Below are 25,890 nucleotides of genomic sequence, written 5' to 3'. Positions count from 1 at the left end.
CATCAAAATACTCATAAAAGCAGTGTGCGGGGTAGGATCATATATTATCTATCTTATTTAAGAACAATGATGTTTTAAACTAAAAAAATATACATATTTAAATTTAAATAGTCACCGACTTCACTGCAGCTAATTTATCTTTGTTTTTAGATAACCGTGGTGTCCCATCTTCATCCAAGCCCTTCACACAGTAATAACTCATTTGAAAGGCAATAAGCTTTTCATATGTGTTAATGGAGAATAATAAAGTTTGGTGAAGCTTGAGGAGCTAATTATCGACAGTCTGGTTAAAAGCACAGAGACGGACAGCATACTAAACAGTCTAGCACAAAAGAGAGTGCAGTCATTTTGCCACTTGTTGTTTTTAGATAATACCTAAAATATCACTGGTCTTAGTCTCACACCTTAAATCAATTCCCACATATTTCTTGCTTCTCTCATCATCAGATATTAAGAATAGTAAGAAGGAACATTACGGATGGCAGGAATATGAAAAAGGAGATGCCAGATTAGGTGAGACTATTTATATCCAGGCAGCCCAAGCTGATCCGCGAAGAGACAGGCAACAAATGCAAGGAGAGCTGTGGACTCCTGAGACCTGATATAATATATTACTTATTGTGTATAATTCAAATAGCCATCCATCTCCAGTTAGTCATTCTGCTTGCATCAGGCCTTTCACATTCATTATCATATCAGTTAACACGATTTAATGCAAATGGTTCCACCCAGAAGCGGTGCCTACATATCAATTACTGACAGAGTGTTGTGCACGACAAGAGTTATTATAGTAACACTGCTGAATTAATTGCACCTGAGAGGAAGTATGTGAATGAGAATGGCAGGGAAGGATGAGACATAAAGAGGGAACATGAGGAAGAAGAATAAAAAATGCTTTGTCTCTACTTCTTTATTCTGTGAAGGACCCTCTTGGCACTTCATGAGCCCCCAACCAGATGCCGACTCAAGAGGATCCTACATCTCAAATCAATGTTATTCCAACAAATGGAGATGAAATAACCTATACTCAGAACCCCTCCTGGCAACTGGATTGCCACCCACTAAGTCCACGGACAAAATACACTGAAATCATTAAGTCTCACAGCGGAGGATCAATGGCTGCATACAAATTCTGCTCATGTCATTTGCAGGGATGTTTATCTCCGCCGTTATCTAGCACTATTCACCCCGATTATGGTGAGGATACTTCAAGCATGTACAGCAGGTTCAGTCCTAAATGATGCATCTATCACCTACTGAGCCAAAGTGCCAACTGATATAAATATGGAACAGATACTTTTTAGTGGATTTAAAAGTGAAATGATATGTTTTAAAACAAAGCCTTATAAATATTTGTGTAGGTCACACATAATTGATGCTGTATGGTTATGAATTTTAAAATGTGAGGGTGCATGGTTAAGTAGATGATTTGTTAGTGCTGCAACGCAGGAGGAATTGTTTTACACATCCTTCAAGGCACAAACCAGTTTTCCCAGTGGAACCTCTAAAGTATTAACTTGGGTCCCCGAGGGACACGGGGCACTACATTTGTAAACAGATGGTGGTGGCTTAACACTCCCACAGGAGATCACTGCAGCATTTTATTTCCCCAATAGAAAAGCAGTCAACCTCACAATGTACATAAAGCATACACTGGAGAATAATGCCATTCAAATAGCACATCAGCAAGTTGGCAACAACAAGTGCAACATTCTGATCATGTAGCAAAATGAGTTTAGTGTTGTTCCTGTGTCCAGAATTTTAATACGCCAAGATGACTCAAGTTTTCAACTTACTTTTTTCATTAGGGAGCTGCTGCACTTTGACATAGGTTACATTAACATTAGCAGTGCTCTAAGCAGAATTCGCTGAGGAGAGCCACAGTCATCTCAATCTGCTGATAAAGCTTCTGCTGTGTACCGGGTAGGCAGTCTGTTGCCTTCTTTGCAGCTGATATGCTCTGCTCTCCCTCCCCGTGCCTTTTTCTTTCTGTTTTCCTCTTCTGCACCATAAGGATGTTTCCATTTTGTCGATGCCAACATGTAAAGCCAGGTATGTGCACCAAACCAGTCCTGAAGCATCATTACTGAGACACCTCTGCAAATCAGCTCTATCACATTCTTAATCAGGATGGAGGCTCCACCGAATCAGTGCTGATGATAAGCTGATTAGAGACATTGATGATTATGATTATTACCTGTATGTGATTATGTATAATTGTACAATACACAACTTTATCTATTATGTTTAACAGCATATCAACCTTCTAAAAATAAAATCAATGTTGGACAATTCTACAAAATCAATAATTATGTTAAAAAAAAACCTTTTTTTGTTGTTGTTATCAATGAATCTGAAAGAAAAAAAGCCCTGGCAGCTGTCTATTCTGCTTTGTATAAGGCTTAACACGGTGAGTAATGTACTAAGTTTAGTTTCTTAACACTTTATTTCACTGATAAGCTCCCTGTGGCTCACCCTTAACTACAAAGCTGCCTGCAAAAGAAGTGCAGTTTAAAACTGATGAAACTGAAACACATTACAATGATCCAACAACAATCAATTCCCAAACATAACATAACAACCAAAATCTGACCAACAGTTGATTACATTGCTTTATCTTTTATTTTAAATTATTTAATTTGAGCAGAAACCAGCAGTGATATCGATCTAGTGGCCGCTGAGTAACTCAAGTATTATTCTCCACCTGAAAACCTTATACCCACAGGCTGGAATGCATCAAGCACACAGGGGAAGATACTACATGGTCAAGGACTGATGAAGTTTGGGGGGAAAATGTTTGTGGTATAAAGTTTTTCCAGTTTTTCTTAACTCTTTTGCTTTGAGCAAAAATGAGCCGTGAAAGCTGTCAAGTTTGAACATTTTTAAATTAATGACTCTATCAAAGTAGCAAATCTGCATACATCTTGTTCTGACATCTCACCTGCCTGCGTTCAAGCAGTCCCAAAAGATCTGAGACGATTCTCCCTCTATTAAAACTGACACAGCCCAGAACGGTCCATGACTTGAGTTTCTGTGGATGGGAATTCAAAACTTTTATACTTTCCGGCATATTTTCTCTCCCCTTTTCTAATTCTTGTGTATTGAGAAAGCTAAACGCAGGCCTTTACACAAAGAGAATTTTAAGAAATACTTCTGTTCTGGTTTCAAACGACGTGCCAAGGCCCTCGAGTCTGTGATCTGTGAACATTCAGAGAGAGCTGGAGCAAAGTGTGGGCACAGAGGAGTCGAGGAGAGCACAGAGGCTGGGAAATATCCAAATGCGAATACTAAAACTATCCATAACAGGCACGCATACAAAGCTTATTCCAATCTCCAGATCACCAAACAGGGAATGTGTGATTAGCAGAAAAGAAGAGGATATCAGAGGAAGAAAGAAAACTTCAAATATTTAAAGAACATGTTCAAAGCTAGCGGGCAGGAGTAGAATTGTCTCATAAGTTAATTCAAGTGTCCACATTTGATTCACAAAGACGCTTTAACTCTGTTCATCTTTTGCTTACTAAGAACACAGGGCCTTAGTTGGATTAAGTGATGTAAAATCCTGGACAGTTTGGCAAGCATCCATGTGAGTTAAACTCTGAGCTATGCGTTTTCACTTTGCAGATCAAGACAAGCTCTACACACATTAGACACTGTTAGATATATTTATTTATTTATTAATAGTCTGTAGTGGTGACGGTTAAGAAGTGAACATACCCTGATATTGTGATTGGATCTCCTGCACACATCTAAATGGAGTTTGTCTCTTACTATTTGCAATATTTAGTATTTTTATGCATGTGTGTTTGAACATTGCATAAAACAATTTGTCATCTTGTTTAAGTTGACCAACATACTGTGTAGCCAGTCGGTCGACATGGAAATGTCGATCTGTCGCTCGGTTGGGTCAACACTTTGGTCCAGACTGAAATATAAACAAAAATTTGGTGCAAACATTCATGGTCCAAAGACAATGAACCTTCACGACTTTGGTGATCCTGACTGTCCAGTTCTTTGGTTTATGAACAAAACTAATTACATTCCCATCGATGCCATTAGTCATTTAGCTAATCTTGTTAACATGGTCAACATATACCTGCATATCATTGTCATTATCATTATCAAATGCATTGTCAATGTGAGCATGTTAGCATGCAGACATTACCATTTAGCTCAAAGCACCACTGTGTCTAAGGCTATAGACTGTCTTACTCCATTATGTCCAAAGGGTTCCACAAAGGTCTAATAAAACTAAGGGCTGTGACATTTCCAGAGGAGAATGTAATGGTTCAAATGACATACATTTTTTTCTTTATATTGCAGTTGTTAAGTTTTTCCCCAACAGGAAACAAGAGAAAAGCTACACTACCTATATGCTAATGCTATAGCACCTCCAGTTCACCTTGCTTCACTAATCATTTCACGACAAACTGTGTTGAAATCTTTTAAAGAGCAAAATAAACAGTATAGCAGCCATATTAAATCTCTGGACACCCAAGCCTTACGAAGGGCCAATTATGTATGAACCTAATCCAAAATTCCCAATTTATACTGCAAAGATGCTGCGGCTTCATTGCAGGTGTCACCCACATGGTTTTTCATGAGCTGAACCATTATGCTTCAAGTGACCTGCCACTTCATCTCACCTGAGTTAAGTCTATTTGGCTATGATCCTGAGTGTGCTTCCTGAGCTTCAATTATGTTGTTAAACCGGCAACCTTAAACATAAAAGCCCTCTATCTGTCCCTCTAAAGCGACACTAATTAGACGCAAACTACAGCCAAAAGGGAGCTGCATTACCATACCTACCTATCACCTGGGTGCCTGTGAGTGGATGAGTAAAAAACACAGAACAAAAGAATCAGTTGCAGTATATTCCAGTTAGACTGCAAGCTTCCGCATTTGGCACAATCATTCCTCTTTACCTTGTTGAAAAGGCATAAAGGGAACCGACACTCGCTTCATTGAATAACAATGCATTTAATTTTGTTATATTTTAAAAGCTTCTGTGTAGTGACAGGCATTTTTGAGATACTTAAAATGGACACTGAGATGTCAGACATTTATATAGCACATCGGTGATCAATAAATATGAGCTTCTTTGCCTCGAGGTAATGAGTCGTAAGCCATTATCCCTGTGGGCCAGTGGTGTCCAGTCCTCGGCCATGGAAGACTCTGCAGGCTTTCATTCCCACCAAATATTACAGCTGCTGACTTCACTAATTAGTTCCTCCCTCTCTGACTGAAGGTTTGTTAATTAGTGAAATCAGATGGTGGAACGTTTGGCTGAAACGAAACCCTTCAGACTCTTCAACAGAGCATGGCCAGACACAACACTCTTCAAGGGAACAATTGTCCTCTGTAACCCAAGCTAAATGACAAATATAGCTCTCTGCAAGACGATGTTCCCCAGAAATAAACAACAGACCACTTTATCTCATCTCTAATTCCATTCATCATCGCACATTTTTAGCCTTGAAGCCGAGCTTTCTCGTAAAGCTTATGCACTGCTTAAGCCATTACATGACTTTTTATGAAGATTTACTCAACCATGAATTCAAGCCCCATATATTTGCTCACCCTTTCAGGTCCTCAGTCTTTTTTACCCCAAAATATTAACAAGAAAAAAGTACTTCACCACTGGAAAGAAAAACTGCTCTTTCTCTGAATAGGTGAAGACAGCTCAAGCTTTCTGAAAACGAGGTACAGCAGCTTTTGTCATATGAAACAGAAATGAGGTAGGGCTGAATAATTAATCATTTTAATATTGAAAGTGCAGTTTGAAAGAGTGAAATTTTAAAATCACAAGAGCCAGACAATTTTAATTCTAACTTATTATATACCAGTTCCTCAAAATGCCGTAGCAAGTAAAAGTTTTAAGCCAGTAGGTGTTGAATTCACTGGTTATATCATCAGCTGTTGCCAGTTCCTTTATTCAGCTGTAGCTGATTGACGTTAATTCTGCGAGTTCACTTTTGCCTGGTTCAAATGCTTTCTGAGTTCTGTTGTCTGTTCATTTTGGTCAACCTAGGCAGTTGTTGAGTGGAAATGACAGACAGGGCAAACAGACCTGAACTGATCTCTCAGTTAGTTAAATATTATTGTGTCATGTCAAGCCTATTTCTAAAGCAATATCTCATCACAAGTCCTCCAACCTAAACAACTAGCTATATAGGTAATTTGTCCCTGTCCAACCCACAGGAGCATCTCCTGAATTAGCACCCCATTACAGTGGCAGGAGATATGCCACAGAACTTTTTCAAATCACAGCTGAAAAATAAATAATTAAACCTTTTATGTTGTGTCAATGCTACAGTACATTTTTTGGTAGGCTCTGGCACAAAAACAACTTGGTCAGGTTTAAGAAAAGACTGTTTAAAACAAGTACTTTGTTAAGGACTTTGGTAATAGACACACAGTTAAAGCTATGGGATGGTCACGGTTATAAGAAAAAATGCTGATGGAAAAGAAATCAGATGGAAACAGGAAACAAACAGCAGTCAACAACAGTTGACCTATCCATCCTCCCCGACCTCTTCCCTACACAGAGTTTGTCGCTGTATACCGTTGTATAACAGCTTTGTTACTTGAACACTTGGGACATCCAAACTGATGCTGTCTCACACGGCCGCTAGATATTGGTTCATAATAAAACTCAACTATGGGTCATAATAAGCAGCTTGCGCAAACAACCTATGGGGTCAACCATGCAAGTTTTTAGGCACAAGCTGATTTCTCTCCTACTGACCATTATAAGAACCCACACTGAAAACTAAACAGCAACTACACTATTCATGAATACGTATGAATACATAATTATATCTCTATATATTTATGCAGAGACAAGATATGTGATTGTATTTGGTAAAGAAATCAAACATAATTTAAATCAAAATTGCAATATTGGTCAAAACAAATGGCAATTCGCTCTTTTCCTCAAATAATTTGCATACAATTAAAATATGACATATAGACAAACTGTACCATACTACATTGTATGACAACCAACTTAGCAATTCAATGTAATTATGTTGTTTAATACAACAAGAAACAGACTTAAATTGCACTCAACTAAAATACCTACAGTATTAAGAACCATTTTCTACAGGAAAATTATAAGCCATACAGTATATTATCTCTCCAAAAATGCAGTTATAACAGCAAAACTAACTTGATTTTGAAACTTAGAATAAATGGAAACCTTTTAAATGGGATGATATTGACTGTATATATATGGTAAATGCAGACTGCCGGAAGGTAAAGGTGGAGAAGGCCAGTGTAATAGAGTATTAAACCAGTGAGGATGGCTGGTCAGCTCAGATAACAACACCCCTCCTACAGCAGATGTATCTGTCTCCTCGCTCTGCTTCATCCTTTCACAGACGCAGATGAATCTCAGGTCACTGTCAATGACACACACACACACACTAATGTGCAGCTGATCTATGGTGTGCGGCTGAGGCCAGGCAGGGGTGAGAGGTGACAGATAGTAAAGGCCACAAGATATGACATTGTCCTCCATAGCCGACTGGTAGAGGATGCTGGAGATACAGATGGAGGATTGTCTGTGTGTTTTATTGTATGAATTAGCTCTGTTAAGGTCATTACATTGAGCCTGCTGCTACAGTATGTGCCGATTGACCAGGCTCTGACCCCATGACAATGTTGAAAACCATGCTTTATGTAAGTTTTAACCTTTCTTGGATCCGAGGTCCCACCCAACATTATAGTCCATTCAGAATGTCTGTGGGTATTTATGTAAGGATCTTTTGTGCTAGTAGCTAATGAAAACGGCCAGTCAATTTACTCCATAGCACGTTGCAGTGTGATGTACAAATACACACATGGAGTTAGATTGTCGTCTGTTGCAGGACCTATCTTTAAAGTAACCTTCACTGTATGTGTGCTACTGGACAGCACAGCAGACACTAACAAAAAAATACAGGGAGAGAGGGATTTGCAGAATTAGCATGCAACACATGGTAAGAAAAAAGAAGCAGTAGCATATTTCAACACTATTTCAGTACTGTCAGAGAATTTCTGTATGACTCAGCTGGAAACTAAAGCCCCAATTTCTGAACATCCAAGAGACACTGTTTGAGCGGTTGCTGAGGTGGAAAACTGAGTGAGGATTTTGTTCTCAGTGACACTTGAACAAGAACAAACACCTAGCAGAACAGAGGGTTGAATTGGGAACTTTCTGTCTCAAATATCCAATTTAAAGGACAAATCCATCCTTAGATAGATTATCAGGTTTTGATATTCAAGGGGGTTTTGGAATTATATAAGCTAATATATTTTTTCAGTGTAGCCACTGAATCTAACTTCAGTTTCAGTGCTTCCCAACCCGCCGCTGCAAAATCATTACTGCTGCTGCAGTGTCATGAATTCGCAATTACACAACACAGCAGAGGGCTTTTAATTTGAAACTGGGGACAGGTGGTGACACCCAACTGAGGTGACAGGGAGTGAGAGAAAGAAGAGAACATAGAATAGAGAGAAATGTAGATTTAACCTGCTAACATTAAGTTAGATAGATTTTTATGACCTACTGATATTAACTCCGACCGCCGCATATGACACATTCACACCACCGAGATACAAACAAAACCCTTCAGAGTCTGACTGGTCGTTGAGCATACAGGGATAAATCCAGCCCAGTCAATCTCTTTACCAGTCCTCTCTGTGCGCCTATCAATCAGGGTGCCCATGACAGTATGGTGCGTACCTGTTCCAGATTGGGCGCTTAATTCACCAACCCAACCCCAAGGTGTCTAAGAGCTGAAAAGATTCTGCTTTCAACCTTCATTATAGCTTTACTGTAAATATCTGTGTATCATGTCTCCCATATGTTTTACCTGCTGGCCATAAGAATAAAAAAATGAAAACACCCAAAAATGTGAACAGAGAAAGCAAGATACTTTGCAATTACCTGTTTTTTAACCATGTTTAATGTATTTTCCCCTTAAGCTGAGCCTGATACACTATAATGGCTTTTGCAGCAGACTCACAACTTTTGAAGCTAATAAATCTGACTCTCAGAAAACAAGGTACACTTGACATGCAGACCCATTCTTCCTCACAAGGTCATCATCCTGCAAGCCCGACTTGTTCATTAAAACAGCAAGAGGACTGAAGATGATCAATAGCAACCAGACGTCTCCAATCTAATTCAAAATAAAGGAGAATGTGATAAAAATGGGCCATTCTTATTAAGATCTCACCACATTTTATCATCTTTTTTTTTCAAGGACGATTTTCTCTTTCATGGGAACGGTAGTCTCTAATTTCTCCTGGGAGCCACAAGCTGCTGCTATCTCAGCTGTGTTTACTAATCTTCCCTCGACACCAATTTCTCAGCCCCACAAAGTTAATACTGGCCCAATGTAAATAGCCTTATCTCATAAACTCTTGTTATCCCCCCACCATGGCTGCCCAATGTGATACATGGTTAGAAGTCAACACAGGGGGATTAAGTCAGAGAGAAGGAGAAAAAAGAAAAGGAAAAACATTTCCTGTGCCAGTATCTACAGTAAGGTTATCCACCTTAAATAACACAGTGAGAATGTCATGGTGCACTTCAGGAAAGAACACTCCTGTCACTATACAATGACACCAATCAGGCGAAGAACATGAGTAACACATTGCTTATAGTGTGGGGCTGAAGGATGAGTGGATAATAAATTAAACTGAATTCGTCTCCTGGTTCTCAGAACTGATCGATCAAGAGTTGATGCTCAGAGCCTCTCATGTGTCTCGTCATGAGCACATTACAGTACCTGCCTCATTCCACCTGTGCAAGTTTTCACTGTAAGCTCTGGATCGCTGTAAATGCCATGGCACTACGTTTTAATTAAACCCAAAGGGAAAACTATTAATTATCTCATCGCCTGCCATGAATTGGCTGTTGGTTACATGCAGATTCTCACTTCAATGCTGATGATGTGGAGGTGAATTAAGTGCAGTTTAAGAGTTAAGGACTAAATTTCAGATTTATAAAATTCTGAATTCTTTTTGGATAGATGCCAAAAGAGAAGGAATTTTAGTGATATGAATCAGCTTTTAAAAATAACAGTATTTACTCCTGCAGGAAATTTATGAAATTCTTTTGAAAGGCTACTTGAGTCAAAATGTTCAAAAATGATGGAGTATTCCCTGTAGCCTACAATTATTTCTTCTTAAATGATCTACAGTATCTGACTGTGTCCTATCTTGTCATTTTTACGTCTGTTCCTCTTAGCTTATCTGTCTTTATATCTGCCACTGATCTGTCTCTTCTGCTATCAAATGATGTCAGTTCTTTCTTTCAAGCTTTTGAAATTGCTGCAGCTATTGAACATGCAAGTTCTCGCTCTCTCCCTCTCATGTACAATGAACAGTTAAATGCATGTTTTTGTCATAAATCTCATTAACATATCATAGATTGATTGAGTGGTTAAAGGGAGGTCAGCGCCTTAATCATATTGCAAGTTTCCACAGTAGAAGTAGCTCAGCAGAGAACCCACTGCTGCCACCGATATTTCTGCTGAGAAGCTGAAACAGCACTCTTCTCTTTGTCAGATCCCTGTAGGTATTTGTTAATGCAGAGATGGAGGAGCGCCTTATAAACTATGCATGCCATCTCCCTCTGGCAACCACAAGTAGAGAGGATGATGGCAGGAAAATGCTGGTTTCCATTAGTCCTGTGAGGCTGGTTAACATAAAATTATCCTTGGGGTTAGCGGGAAGCAGACAAAACTGGGGTGAGTGGTTCATTAGAGCTGATGCATAATGGACGCTGGACATCTATGAGGGCTGATTTCAACAGTCACATTCTCCTGATATTTCTGTCACATTGATACAAACAAAAGTACCATTTCTTTCCCCGGGCTTGAGGATAATTTACAAAAGAAACGGAAGCACACACCAAATGCTGATATACCCAAAAAAATAGCTTCTGGTCTCGTGCCCCATGATTTCTCATTTGATGTGTTTCAGTGTAAGATTTGTAGTGAGCCAATCTCCTGGTCAGCTCTGTGTAATCAAAGATCTGCATGCCAACAGACGTCTCACAACACAAAATGGCTGCAGTCTGAAATGGCAATCAAGTACAAGCTATAGCACTGTAGGAGAAAGGACCACTCACCCCGCAGGAGGTCAGAGCTGGCATAAGGTGAGCTGTACGTCCGAAACAACAGCCAGTCAAAGTCATCCTCCTCCCCCTGGGTGAAGTCACACAGATTGGGGTCTGAATCCTCTTCAAACGTGCAGCCAGCAGCTGGAAAAAAAAAGGAAAACATTTAAACAATGGCCATCACTGAAGGACACAACATTTATGGTTATAGAGATCAGTTTTAAGAAAATAGATTTAAAATCACAGATGACTTTTATTAATGCTAAATGTGTCATTCTATTTTTTTATTTTCATGCCAAATATTCAAATTTTCTCAAACCACCAGTCCAAAACTCAGAGATATTCAGGTATCATAGTAAACTAGCAAATACTTCCATTTGGGAAGCTGGAACCAGAGCATGCTGGATGTTTTGCTTACAAAATGATCTAACATTAATTATTAATTAATTATCTAAATTATCTTTCTCTTTCTGTAGTATACCAGAGCCTTAGTCTTGTGCTGATTTCTGTGTTACAAGATAATGTGGGGTTTATTTTTTAGATTTCGCTCTAAATCTATTCCTATTATGGAAAATGTGAGAAAGTACAACCATAACTTCTTGTTCCCACATTTAATGTCCATTTGAACCCCAAACCAATCTCAGCAGTCAGCCACAATGAAAAGTACAATGCAGCCACACTAACCACCTCTCTACCCTTTAAGGCCAAAGCACTGACCTGTGTTTGCTGTTGATGTGAACATGTCCACACAACTGAGCTATGCACCGCTGCTCTAAACCACAGCTCTGATGCTGCTCAGCCTCAGTATGAACTGCACAAGGGTTACTGTAATAATCTCAATGTTATGGATAAATAATAGTAACCCGTAAGCAAACTTTGACAGCAACTTCCTCTCAAATAAATATTCCACTCTTTGCAATTGCAAAGATGCTTTAACGTGAATGTAAAACATGAGTTGAAAATTTCAAAAGGTGACCAAAAAGACTGTCTGCACCAACCACCACCTTGAAACTCCAGTATATATACAACATTGGAAAAGCAACAATATTAACATGTAGAATTACACAAATATGAAGCTTTTAGTAGTGTCAGCAGTGATCAGATTTTAACAGTCCTCGAGTCCATCAGCCTGGTTTGACTGGTCGAATGCGGGCTGAACACCATTTCATTTTCTCGTGTCATACACAGGGGTATGTGTGTTAAAACAGTACAAAATGAAACATGTTCACACGTGCACAAATTCTCTCAAACCAACAAAAAAAATCAAGCAACGAGCAATAATTACTTGAGACTCGCACAAAAGAACACAAGCCCTGGCAAAAGCAATAATTGCCCCTGTATCTGAGGAGAATTACCCCTCCCATAAAACATTCACAAACAAGACTACATATTCCAAAGCCCATTCACAAAGGCATATACAAATAGTAATAACATTTGGAGAGAGCGGGCACCCTGGGGAATCTAGTGATTATCATAATACCTCACAACCTGCTATTCCATGTGCCAAAAAGCTAATTTTTTCAAATTATATTTAATAGCTATGGCTTTAATGGCCCTTGGGTCCTGAATAATGTGCTTCAGTCATTGCTCTCTGCATCTGTTGCCATATTTCACATTAGTCCATCGGTGTGAGAATTACAGTCTAACAGTGGGCAGTTTGAACAACCCAGTCATAAGACTAGATCCTGTGTCAGTTATAATTGGAGCTGGACAGCATGAGACACGACATGCTAATGACAGGAATAACCATGAGCAGGTCCTGAAGGTGACCCCTGTGGTCTACAGCTTTATTGCTGCTCATTCTTTTCTCTAATCTCCCATTAAACCAATGGTCTCAATATGACAGGCTGCAGACAAAAACGCAGGCGGCTTCACGGTATAGGGAGGATTCATAGTTCTCATTTTTACTACCAATGTATCAGATATCCACAGCTTGCAGTCATTAAAGGTTATTGTGATTGTTATGTTACAGGCCAAATTAAATGGAGGACAAAAGCAAGATTCTTTCATGGGGTTGAGTATTGTTTGAAATGTTTTTATATCCACGCCAATACAATATCTGGGTTTTGGTACCGAACCAAAACGATCCTTTTTCACACGTACATCAGTTTGAGAAACATGAGAAAGATAATTAAACAAAACAGTTATCTCAGTGAAGATATTTGCACTTCCAAATGTCTAAGATGCTAGTGATTTGCAAATTGTCACTTTGTCATGAAAAGAAGAATATCCCACACACTGCTACTTCTGATAGAGGTTTAAAGAAACCAAAACTTATGTAGATCAATAAATCCTGATATTAAGCAAGATCAGTGTGCAGGTTATTCTTCTGTTTAGAATAAAACTAATAAAATACATAAAGTTTTACCGATCTTTTGGTGCTAGATATTGTCTTAAAACAAGTGGCTGAAACTTCTGTAAATAAAATACAGTTTAAAATGATTTCGGTCAATAAATATGTGATTTAAAAAACAAGATAAAAGGTGCCCTGGTGGGCTAAAGTTTAAGGCCCTGACCATGAACCGAATCCTTCCCAATTTACGTCTGACTGGGCAGCTTTGCTGCAAGATGTTTCCTTTCTCTTTCTCCCCTCATTTCCTCTCATCCATCTACTGGCAACACTATACTTTCTTTAGAAAAAAAAAGCATTTAGAGCCAGCTAACAGCTCTGTGAGAATGTACTTTAGACACAGTGCGCTACATGCTAACAATGTTGACATACTAATAGGAGGTAAAGTTTACCATGGTCACAGGTGAGGAAAGGACATTAGCCTTACAAATATTTTTGTTGATAAACCAAGGTAATGAACGAAAGGAGGGTAAGCAATGAAATTTAAGTTTTGACCTGATCACGGCATTCACAATTCATCGTGAGGGGGGGCATGAACGTCATCAAAGTCATTAGTCTAAAAAAGTGGATTGACTTATCAGTCAACCAGTACTGCCATCTCTGCAGCCACACCACTGGCATGTAATAACAACTAACCCAGGCTAGCGATCTAACTTTCAATGCCAACTTTCAATATTGTTTCCCATCCTGGACGCTACAGGCACATTTCAGTTAGCAGTCTAGAACAGCAAGGTTCAACAGAACCTTATATCACAGAAAATGAGTTCCTGCTGTTTGGATTAAAAGGTTACAGTTGGGTCCAAAGTGTTGAACTTTCCTCTGATGGTGCATTCACTGCGGCACAAACACACTCAGAGTGGCCTTGCCCACGGCTAACCTATTACATTACTCTTGCACCTACCAGTGATTATACGGTACGATCAGAGTACATCTAGCATCACGTAAGCTCAGTCCATTGGGTGATAGTAGCAGCCAACCAGCAGGGGAGGGAGAGTGGGTTTCTCCCTCTAGGTTTGATTTATTGCCCCGTGCTGGGCTGTTACTGCACAGATCTGCTGCTGAGGCCAGGGGTTAATTGTCCCGCACTGGGGTCTATTTCTAATAGAACAGCCGGAGATATGGGACCTGACACATCCAAACGCTGGCACTATATTATTCCCTGCTGCTTCGGTAAATGAAGCCTACAGACTCCTCCCTATACAAAAGTCTCATCATGCAGAAGAAGGAAGCCGGGAATGTCATCTCCTCAGAACGCACCAAGAGACATCCAGCTCATCTATCATGACAAACATACTCCCCCCTCAGCTCCTGCTGGAGTGTGGGGGGTGTCAGTGGCCATTTTTTACCTGAATAATTACAGCATAATTTAGTGCATTGACCAGTGCAATGTCAAGACACTGCCAAGATTTTGTGGCTGAGGTTCAGGCATGTTTCACAGTTTGTTCTGTTGTTCATGCTGTTGTTAGCTGATAGAAATCAATATGCATTTTAAATATATAGCTCTCAATCTGTTCATTTAATAACAAGTTTCTTTTTTACTGTACATATAGTTACTTAAGATAACCACTATGTCCTTGGAGAAGCAATTTCTGCAGATGATAAAGAACAAATTAATGCAAATCATAGAGCCTGTATCATTAAAATGCTTGTCGGACTGCTAAGGCTTTCTCTTTTCATCACAATGTGTCTGATCTGCAGCACCAGTATAAAAGTAGGTCTACAGAAAGAGCATGTGGTGTCACTTTCTCGGGAGCAAAATGGTGGCACAGATTAATCTTCTTTTTTTTTTTTTGGTCTTTTTACAAACGAGCCTGGAAGCATTGGTTTCAAGGTTGCAATACCAACAGAAAACATGTTGAAACAGCTCTGAAGTGCCAAGTCCACCAGCCGAGGATGCAGCATTGCAGGAATACATGATGAGTGAACAAAATGGAGATGACGATGATGATGAGTACCGTGTCACTTTGTTTAGCAATAATCTAGGTGTTCACTGTGAGTTTAAACTTGATCTTGAGAGTGCGAACACACATTGCCCTATAAATAAATTAATACTTCACCTCTCTGACTTTTAGCAAACCAGAGTAACTTCAGATTTACACAGTGGCACTGATCAGCCATGTTCTGTCAGAGGATGGATGCAGTAGCTCCTCTTTGATTTCATAAGGAAATTAAAAAAAAAAAAAAAACAAGGTGGTAACTTGTTTACCAGACACTCCAATTTGCTGCCACCATCGTGGGGGTACATAAAAATATTGCTTAACCTTATGTGTGCAGTTAATCAACACAGTGAGTGTCTCTCTGCTCATATCAGTTGTTAGTGTCACATGTAGCCCTTCATATTAGGTTTGGTATGTCCTCATCTGTTTACTTGTATAATCCCCTGCCTTGCTATCTAATTAGAGTGTCAGTTATGCACAGTGAATAGTGTCAGAGTCTCTGTTTATCCCCTTTATTTGCATATGTTTTAAGCATAAGGAAGCTGGCCTAAGCTTATTTAAGGTGGTAGTACGCCAACAACTTTCCACTTGAATAAATCAAACCCAACAAAACAGGGAGAAGTTGACATCAAAGAAGTGGCTGAGCCCTACCCCATAGTATCACCAACAGTTAATGTGTTGATATTTTAAATGACGTGAAGACCACCTAAATGAGGTGTAGACGGCCATCAAAGCGTAATCTTAAAATGCACAAAATGCTTATATTTCAAAGCAAAAATATGATCCGTCATTAGATGCAGAAAGCCTCTGATCTGAAAATCTGCAGTTAACAGCAGAGTCCAACACCACAAAGCGGTACTTGTACAGATTGTAAATTGTAGTACTTGTTTGAGTACCAAATTGTCATATCAGCTACTCACAGAGGTAGTAAAAAAGTGTATGTGAGAACGCTGGTGTACATTAGCTCAAGTGATCTAATTCGGAGGAGGCACAGTATAGAAACTCTGGGAATTACAATGACAGCAGTACAATGGCGCAATGAACCACAGATATCTCTAGAAGAGATAGATGCAGAATATGGCAGGAAACCAACCGTATATGCAGTAGCAAATAAATGGAAGTAAACACAGATTGCCCCATAATCCACTTTCTGTCCACTGTAGAAAGTCTACACATTACTGAAGTAACCGTCTGATCGAATGTTGTCAGCTCGGTCCTTCATGGGCACCCTCAAATAAAGCAGCAGCATGATAAGTAAGCTGCTGTTTTATGTAGTGTTTTCTATCAACTCCAGCTTGATCAGCTGATTGGTAAGGACCTGTCCTGGCTGGCGGGCTTGCTCTCTCTCCGCTCTGCTGCAGCAGCACCTTTGCAGTGTTTTGTAGACGTTTTTTGTGATTTATTCATTTACGTCAATAAACTTTCATGCAGTAAACTTCTACCCGGCAAAGAAAGTGAGTAAGTGTTTCTGAAAATTTCAACCTTACAAATACAAGTTCAATGAAAAATAACTGCAGTGACCTTTTGTCTTCATTTCCTTGAAATTCCTAGGATTTTTGGCTACCAGTCAGTATTTAGCATTGTATATGAGAGTATCAGAGGAAAATAAAAAATCAGACAAAGTACAGAACCTAGAGTGATGAACACACACAGCTGGGTACTCGTGTGGCCTTGGAAATAAAATCCTCCGGTCCTTATTGTGAGACTGATCAAACCTGACTGAAAACGCAGGCAATTTCAAGACACGGACCAAAACACATAAAACCAGCCTCTAATTTATAATAAAAACAGTAAAGGCTGATGTGTGGGCTCCGAGAAACCATTCACAACGTTTGCTTTAATTTCAACTCCAAGCCTTTGCCCTTAATTATCTGGCAGTCAGAGTGGATAATGAACACCAGAACCTGTGAAGTCACCTGGGAAATGCAGCGTGATGATGAGGCACGGATGCTTGTCATATCATCGTCAACAAATGGGAACCGAACCATGTTGGGAAGGCAGCCCATACCTGAGAGCTCTTTCACGCCACGCAGAAAGCCGCATCTGAGTCTGGGGTGACTGAGTGTCTGACTGTTGGGGATCCAGGTGGGAATAGGTGAGTACTACTGGAGGCAGTTAGGAGGAGGAGAGTGCTTGATTTGCATTGCAGTGAGTGTGGCCCGATGCATCAGCAGGAGACAGGTATATTTATTCTCTACAGAGGCTCTCCTCCCCAGCACTCCCCTGGCTGCCTCTGAAAGCCATCCATCCCCACAGCTGAATACGCAATGAAATCATCTCTCTGCCTCCCCGGGCATTAATAACTCAACCCTGGTGGCTGGATGGGCCCGGTCACACACAGAGGGCCAGGAAACAGATTGAGAGAAGAAAGGATTGGAGATGGTGAACAGCTACAGCAGAAGTGCTGAGCTTCAGGGTAGACTACACTGAAATATGAAGAAAATAAGGGACTGTATGAAAATTACTGGGGTGGGGATGGGGGTCTGAACCTTCCCTGCATTATTAATATCTTCTTTGAGCCCTCCCTTTACTCAGAAATATGCAACACCCTCCCCCTAATATCCTAAATAACAGTGTACAAACAGCTTATATCGGCCAATGAATTGGCCGGCCAATGTGCCGCCTGATATTAGCTATATGCAGATATATCTTTAAACAGAAATGCACAGCACTGCACAGCACAGCACAGAAATGCTTACATAGAAAAGTTTACCACCAGTTCATTTTTACACTGTAAAATGCTGCATTCAATGTGTATCTTGGTCATAGTTCTTTAACATAACAAATCTAAGGGATCCGAAAAAACATGGTTGTTTATGTGTGTTTATGTTTTTAAAAACTGCTATCAATGGACATATTGTTATAAATATTAAACTTTAAAACTCACAGTATCAGCTTCAAAAATCCAGGATTTGTCAGACTATAATTCTGGTAATTTTAACCTTAATGGAATAATTATTTTTTAAAAAGCAACCAGATCAAACAATATCAGTGTAATTAGCGGTCTCCATAATTAGGGGGAACATAATGAAACGATGCATCATGTTTACCAAATATTCCTGCCATTCTTTGCTGTCACTGTCACTTTATATGACACATTTAACATTTTTTGACACATGTAACTTTACTGTTCTACATTCTGTTCAGATGCAAAATAAACCGAAGGTAAGAGCAACTGTAGGCCAATGAAAAATAACGCTGTGTATAGAAATCAACTTGTATTCTGTCTCTCAAAACAGACAAATTAATCCTATTAGCCTCTAGTATATTATGATGAGGGTAACAAACCCCTAACAAAGATACGACTGTTGCCATAATATCGCAAAAATGCACCTTCATATATAAATGTCATATATTCATATCACATTTTTTTAATAAAATAAAGTGTAACTGTAGGATGTGAAACAAAATTCACAACCCTTCCCCTTCTTTGACCTCCATTTGCTGCCCAGATAATAATTTTCATACCATCCCGTCAATTCAGTGAAGTGAAGTTACATAGTTCAAGAACATTTTCCCTTTTCATCTTCTGAGGGTGAACAATGACAAAAGGGCTTCCTACAGCTGTATTCATGCTGAATCCTGAGACACCAGTCAGCTGCAATTCATCTTGAAATTAATTTTGCCTTTACTTTAAAAGAGTGGTACAATATTTCATTCTCTATGTTGGGTTGACGATAAAAGCATCTGCGATGTCAGAAGAATAAGAGCCAAAATATTATTTTTTTCGGAGCTATTTTGAGGGCAACACGATGGAAAAACAAGGACACTAAGACAAAAGGCAATCTGAGCTTGTTGTCTTCTGTTGTCTTCTCTTTCCTCTTTCCGAGAAAAAAAGAAAAGAAAACATCAATTATTCCACTTCCCAGTTCCTGTGGGTTTAGGGTAGAGGGTAGGAGGAATCTCAATTCACAGTGCTGATAAGGAGTTAGTTTTAATTATAATTTTTTTTTTTTTTTCAAAATGTTGGTCTATTTTGAGCTGGTGTCTTTTCTCAGGCAGGGCTGGATTGCTGTGCCATTCATCTCCACTTTGCAATTCTCTTCACCTCCACAGAAAATGAAATAACATTTGGGACATGAGTGGAAAGGCCCATACAACAAATCAGTTTAATTAGGAGGAAAAAGTCTCTCGTCTGGTGAGTCGTTTTTCAACATCTGTTTCATTTTAGGCTCCAGCTTGATGAATGCTCTTATAGATTCGAGAGACGTGGATGTGGGGAGACTTTGTAAAGGAACTAATTTGCAAATGTAAGTACAAAACAAGGGAACAATAACCGGAGTGTGTCTGGATGATATAGTGAAGAAGGTCGTTGACATAGTGATGAACTATGAGACACGTGTCTCTTTCAACTAGTCAGAGACCGAGACACAACTGCAACAGAGGGGAATTTGAAATTTTGCATTTGGCTAAAACTGCTTTGTTGTAATTCAGCACAGGGCTTAAATAGGCATTTCATTAATTGATTATTTGATCAACTGAAAAATAATTGACAACTATTTTGCTCACTGATGAAATGTTAAAGTAAATGCCAAACATTCACTGGTGTTAACCTCTAAACCCTGATGATGTGCTGCCTCTCTGGTTTATATTATACTATCCTGAATCCCTTTGGGTCCATTAATTGATCAGTCACTCTATATAAATTTATTCAGCAGTTATTTTGGTAATCAATTAATCATGTCAGTGATTATTCAAGCAGAAGTGCCAAACATTGTCTCAGTCTCAGCTTTGGTCAAATGAATATCTTTTTCTATCTTCTGGACTGATGGTCAGATAAAACTGAAAGAATCTGAAGATTGGGCTTTGGGAAGAAGTGATTGTCATTTTAATTATTTTTTATACAAGACAATAAAAAGCTGATTAATCAATAACATTTTATAGACCAAAAACAACAATCATTTATAAATTAATGAAATAACATTAGTAGCAGCCCGACTCCTCGTAGTGTACACATATGATAAAGGTTAAGTCATAACAAGACATACTGCACACCTGAGTAGTAGATTTCAAAAGGTGAAAAATGAGGTCATCTCTATTCAAAAACTTACTTACAAAGTTATCAAACTCACCTACAACAAATATGGCTCCTATGTTTTTCATTTCTTTTCTCAACTATTTCTTTCATATTCATATGCATACACCGTTGCTACAGCTGCAGCATATTTGAAAGCAGTACTTGAGTCCATGTCATCAGTGTCACATATTATATGTTTCGATGTATCTGTTTAGTAAGTTAATGTAGTTTCTCACATGAGGAACGTGAATATTGGAGCTTGGTGCAACCTGATCCAAAATATTCTCTCTGCGATGAAAAGAAAACATGATGTCATGTGACAGTTGTAGCGCCCATAAAAAAGGAGATAAACATTACACTATGACACACCTCACTTATGATAATTTATGTCTTTAATTTAGATACTAACACATTATGACCCAATCATAGTGATTCATAATCCATCTTAGCACTATGTTGTAATTCAAATGTGCTTAAGAGGTGATTATGATGTGTCAAACATAACACATATTTAATTGTGAATACATTACTTGCAAGCGCTAGGATCTCTAGGTCCTCGGGACAGGGGTTACAGTGGAATATGTGCAAAACTAAAAAGCTAAAACATGCTGACCTGAAAATTTCCACCTGTTAACATTTCCTGTGTTGTTGTAACCACTGAGCAGCTTAAGTAAATATTTGATTCACTCACTGGCTTAACCGAGGCAGTTGGAGAACCACTTCCTGGTTCACAGGTGGGTCATTCTTGTGTGATTTCTATCAAACCGCTTGCAGTGCCAGAGCACTATGAGATCACCGTCATACAGGCAAAGACATGACTTAAAGGTTCATTTATAGGTCACGAGCGAGGTGTGTGGATTTAATGTCTGCAATTACTTCTTGTAAACGCAAATTTTACACACAAATGTAAACTACAAGACTCTTATTCCGCACCCAAACTGACCTCAGCCACTCGCATGCAACCCCAGACAAGCTGAGCCAACTCCATTTGACTGTGCATCCTAATCAAACTGCCTGTAGCGCCACGACTCGCTGGAAAAGAAAAAAAAAACGAAAAAAAAAAACTGGTGTCTATCAAGTCGGCTAAACCACATACCCTGTAGCAGCTTCACCGCTCTGCTGCCTGTCAATTCCACTAACACAAAGGCAGCCAATTGCTGTCTCCACAACCTGCAGCCTTTCAATTCCACTAACCCATATATAGGATCACATGAAGGGAGGGGAGTGGGAGAGGAGTATTTCACTGAGCATTTCAGTTCACTGTGGCTTTTCTTATTTTTTTTTATTTTTTTGTCTCTTCCTCTTTTTCCTTCACAATCCATTGTTCCCGTTGTGATGCGTGTGATCTTTCTTTCTCTTCTTCTTTCAACATTTGGTATCAATGAAGAGGAGACAAAGAGCAGATAATTTTACCCTTTTTAAAGGGTAAAATGATATTCTGCTAAGGATGTTAAAAGTACTCTGTTTTGTAAAAGCCTAATCTCTTCGCTGCCATGGGATCCTTTCCGAATGAGGGGGAAATCAAAGTCTTATACCATGTAAATTTTTACTTCAAAACAGACAAAAAAAAAGCTGTATACTTCGTTAATATGGCACAAATCTGCATATCCCACCACAAAATGTCATCTTCCGTTTTAATACACTCTCTACCTTTAGGTTTTAGTGAGACAAATCTGCATTTCGCTCCAAAGACCATGACTTATAGGCAAATACAAATTTTAAAGCCCCTGAGAACTATGGGAGGAATATCATGTCATAAAAAAAGCTCTGAAAGGTTAAAACTGTTTGAAAGCTTGAAATCTAATAAAAAGGTTTTGCAAGATTGAAGTTTTGAAAGCTTGTATGATGTTTTGAAAAATTTAAATCTCTACAAACATTATTTTTATGTTTCCGTTCTTCATAACTGCAGCACTCTCTTTACAGTGTTGCTCTTTTCAGAGATTCAAATTTGTTACTGTTCTCCCTGTGTATTAATTTGTTTTTCATGTTTGTAACCTTGTAAATGGTGATCTGAAAACTGTCGGAGAAAAAGTTCTGAATCATTGAAACTTGAGTTTCAAAAGGGCAAATCTTTATTTTGAAACTTTTGCGGATGAACGTTTGAACTTTTCAGAGCTGAGTTTACATATTAACTTAGTTCTAACCTTGCAAAAGCTTTTTTCATTAGATCATTAGATTTCCAGCTTCCAAACACTGAGTTTCAACTTTTCAAAGCTTTTTTGTTTTTTCAGTTTCGAAATATGACATGATATTCCTCCCATGGAGAGCTTAGTTTCAGTCCACGAGTGTTTATCTATGGGATTAAATGAGGGCTACATGAGCAGCAATCAAAGTTTAAGGTGGGTTTCATACACAAAACACTGATCTGCTTCATGGTTTGATTGGTGCACAGAATCCCATGACATCATCTTTTTAAATGAGCCCCGCCCACTTCAAACCAATGAGAAAATACATTTCTTATGTGAAATAAACAAATCTGTTTCAACTTCTGCAGCACTGATTGAAAAAACAGATCCTCTGGCTTTTAGAGACGAATCACATTGAACTTGGTATTCAGATGCAGAACCCGAGAAAGGTTTAAAAGGACCTGTTTTAACCCACCGCTAAGCTAGTCTAATGCAAACTTAAGGGACAACAGCCCGTGTAAATCTACTACATTCATGAAAGAGAGAAATCTGCATGACAGCAAATGTCACAAACATCAAACAAAGTGTTGATCGTTGAGTCAAAAACATGCAGATAATAACTTAGACCGCACAATGGTCTTGTCTTGTCGGGCTGAATAGTGACTCCACAGCTAAGCAGACGAGGAGCAGCCTCCCACTTAGGCCTGACATTTTAGAGGATTATCAGTGAGGAAAGGTGGTGCCACCTGTGCTGCTGGTGCGCAGAGGGGGAGCCAAGAAGTCGTTTGAATCTGCTTTAAATAGAAGCTGTCCAGTATTAGTGCAGGGACGGGGTCGTGATCACTGAGCTGTGCAACTTATCAGCAGAGGGAAATCGCACTGAACCCATCCCTGAGTTTTGTGCTCTGTCAGGGTCTCTACACATGCTGTGGGAAAGTCTCAGTATATTCAGCCGCAGAAATTTATAATCAAGGAAACAAACCTCTGTGTTACAGCGTCTTCACTGCCCTTTTAGATCAAGAGAACATGAACTAAAACACAAGGAGCTCAGTAGTTAAGACTGTGGTTGTGTCCAAAATCCTTCCATGTTTACTGTACAGAGCTCTGTTTTACCATAGCATTACATGTGCACTCCTTTCTACAATGCAGACCACAATACACTGAATTGTATATTACAGATGCAAAAACAAAAATGATCCATGTGTACAAAATCTCACTAAGTCTACTATTAGGTAGTGTAAGTGTCTAATATGTAGGAAGTAGCGAATGAGTGAACAAAGGAAAGGAAAGGAAAGGAAAGCTGTGTTTGTGTGAACTGACACTGATGGAAATAGCTTTAGATCCTGTAAAAACAGACAACCTGATACTCCATGTGGATCTGTGCACTTAGTGTCCTATGAGGCGACTTCTGAACAACAATGCCAATCTGAATGACAACGATGTCAACAAACACAGCACTGATAACGAATGAAAGAAAAACAGAACAATCGAATGCTTTGGAGGACAACAAGTCAAACTCAACTAAAAAGACACGGCTCCCTCCTCTCCCTCCGGCCTCCACCTGCTCTGCCGCCCTTTCTGGGCTACCACCCAGCCAGCCGTCAATGCCCACCTGATCATCTCCTCATATCCGGGCAGCTCTTGTGAGCACAGGGTCCTTTGGCCTGCTGTGGATGTACTTCCTGGTGCAGCTGCCACCTGCCCAGTCGCGTGGTGTTTTGCATCAATCTCACTGCGGCTGGAGCCAAGTGGCCAGTCCAGTGTGTCTAAACATGACGTGCTTATAAATGCACGCCCTGCAGTCTGTCCGGTTCTGTCTGTATGCATTCATTTATATGTGCGATATATGCTGCTGCTGCTGCAGGGACGCATCATGCAGACAGGCCGTCACTCAAACAAAGATGGGCATGTGGAGAAATGGGAACAGACATCGAGCAATCAAACATGAGGATGTGATTTCACACTCAATCCAAGGAGAGAGGGCCGCAGACACACCAAATGAACCTAAATCCTAACTGTCGTGGCACATAAACCTCGACCTCTCTGTTAATTCCCACTCCTTCCTCCATTCTTCAGAGGCGAAGCAAGGTGGTGATTAAACTGACCTCAAGTCTAGGAGGGTTCTGTTAAATGTCACTGCCTGCGTATGTGGCTTTTAACTGTTCCCGGTTTAGTGTTCAGCCACCTAACCTGCCCTGAACTGATCCCCCTGCCGTATACTGTTGATATCCGAAAGATCCAGACTGAAAGACTAGACTTTGTTAGTTCAGCTGGTCCTGGCGAAAGTGAAAAATCAGAGTTAACTTCAGTTTCAACCCACTGACACTCCCAACATCAGTGTGTGGTTTGAATTTCTTCAGTCATGATGACTTCCAGATACACGACGGGGGAAAAACGCCCGCATTACGCTGCGTATTTTCAGACATAATAAAAAAAGCGTGTATGAGTGTTTCAAACCGGTCTCCTGGGGGCTAATCAGTGAGGTTGTGACAGGGCGTCTGCTGTCGACACCATGTGTGGAGAGGAGAGGAGAGGAGAGGATTGGGGTGCAGATTGCTGGCTGGGTGCGTCAGCAGCGAGAGGAGGACAAAGCCACGTTCCAGCCACGTTAGGCCAAGTGGAGACGGCAGAAACAAAAAGCCTTGTTTTAAGTGATTAACCATGCTTCGGTCACAGCACTTTGAAGACAGGCTCAACGCTCTCTGGGTGGAAAATACCATTTTGAACAAATCTACATTTCCATTCAGTCCCTGCGGTTTGAAGTCGGATTCATCAGACGTTACGAAACACCAGAGATATCCAATTCACACCTGGAGAAATTGCATGGAGGAGAAAAATATTTAAGAGGCTTATCATATAGAAAATCTGCAGTATGTACTTGTTAATCAAAGCAAACACCACTGATAGTAAAGTGATAATACAATCACAAAATATTCATTTAAATTGTACTGTAATCTTTGCTTCTTTTTTTTTTTTTTTTTATAAAGTTGAATGCGTATGCTACGGTGAGAGCCGGTGTGTGAAACATCATGGGGAGTGGCACTGTTTATTGGACCTCAGCCAACCAGTAGGGGACAGTGTTTGAGGTGAGAATACCGGGGGAAGCGGAGACAGGGAAAGCTGCCAAGGCCGGCTGTTAGAAAGCTAATTAAACTATTGGCCCATTGTGAAGGAGGTGAGGGTTGAAGAATGGGCTCCAGCTCGCCCCCGGAAGCACCCATGTATAGGTTCAGAGCGGCCGCACTCGCTGAGGCACATTTTCCACTGAGTCATACAAACAGGCCAGCGATGGCCTTTCGATCGTACTCTGTCTCTCTGCTGCTCACTGCCCCCCCCCCCCCCCCCCC

The 25,890-nt window shown here is 39.8% G+C and overlaps 1 protein-coding gene across 2 annotated transcripts in view; it reads right to left on the bottom strand.

Moving 5' to 3' along the window:
• The window catches only part of ptprub (protein tyrosine phosphatase receptor type Ub), a 149,610-nt gene that overhangs the window by 93,191 nt on the left and 30,529 nt on the right, over positions 1 to 25,890 (bottom strand). For both annotated transcript variants that reach the window (XM_023419731.2, XM_023419732.2), the window contains exon 2: positions 11,126 to 11,257. In XM_023419731.2, the coding sequence (XP_023275499.1) occupies positions 11,126 to 11,257 (132 nt within the window). The remainder of the gene's footprint in view (positions 1 to 11,125; positions 11,258 to 25,890) is intronic.

Source organism: Seriola lalandi, unplaced genomic scaffold, assembly GCF_002814215.2.
Source record: "Seriola lalandi dorsalis isolate HSWRI2012SDOR001 ecotype SW California unplaced genomic scaffold, Sedor1 jcf7180002054609, whole genome shotgun sequence".
Classification (NCBI taxonomy): domain Eukaryota; kingdom Metazoa; phylum Chordata; class Actinopteri; order Carangiformes; family Carangidae; genus Seriola; species Seriola lalandi.
Note: the sequence above shows the minus strand (reverse complement) of the source record. Positions and strands in the feature narration are given on the sequence as shown.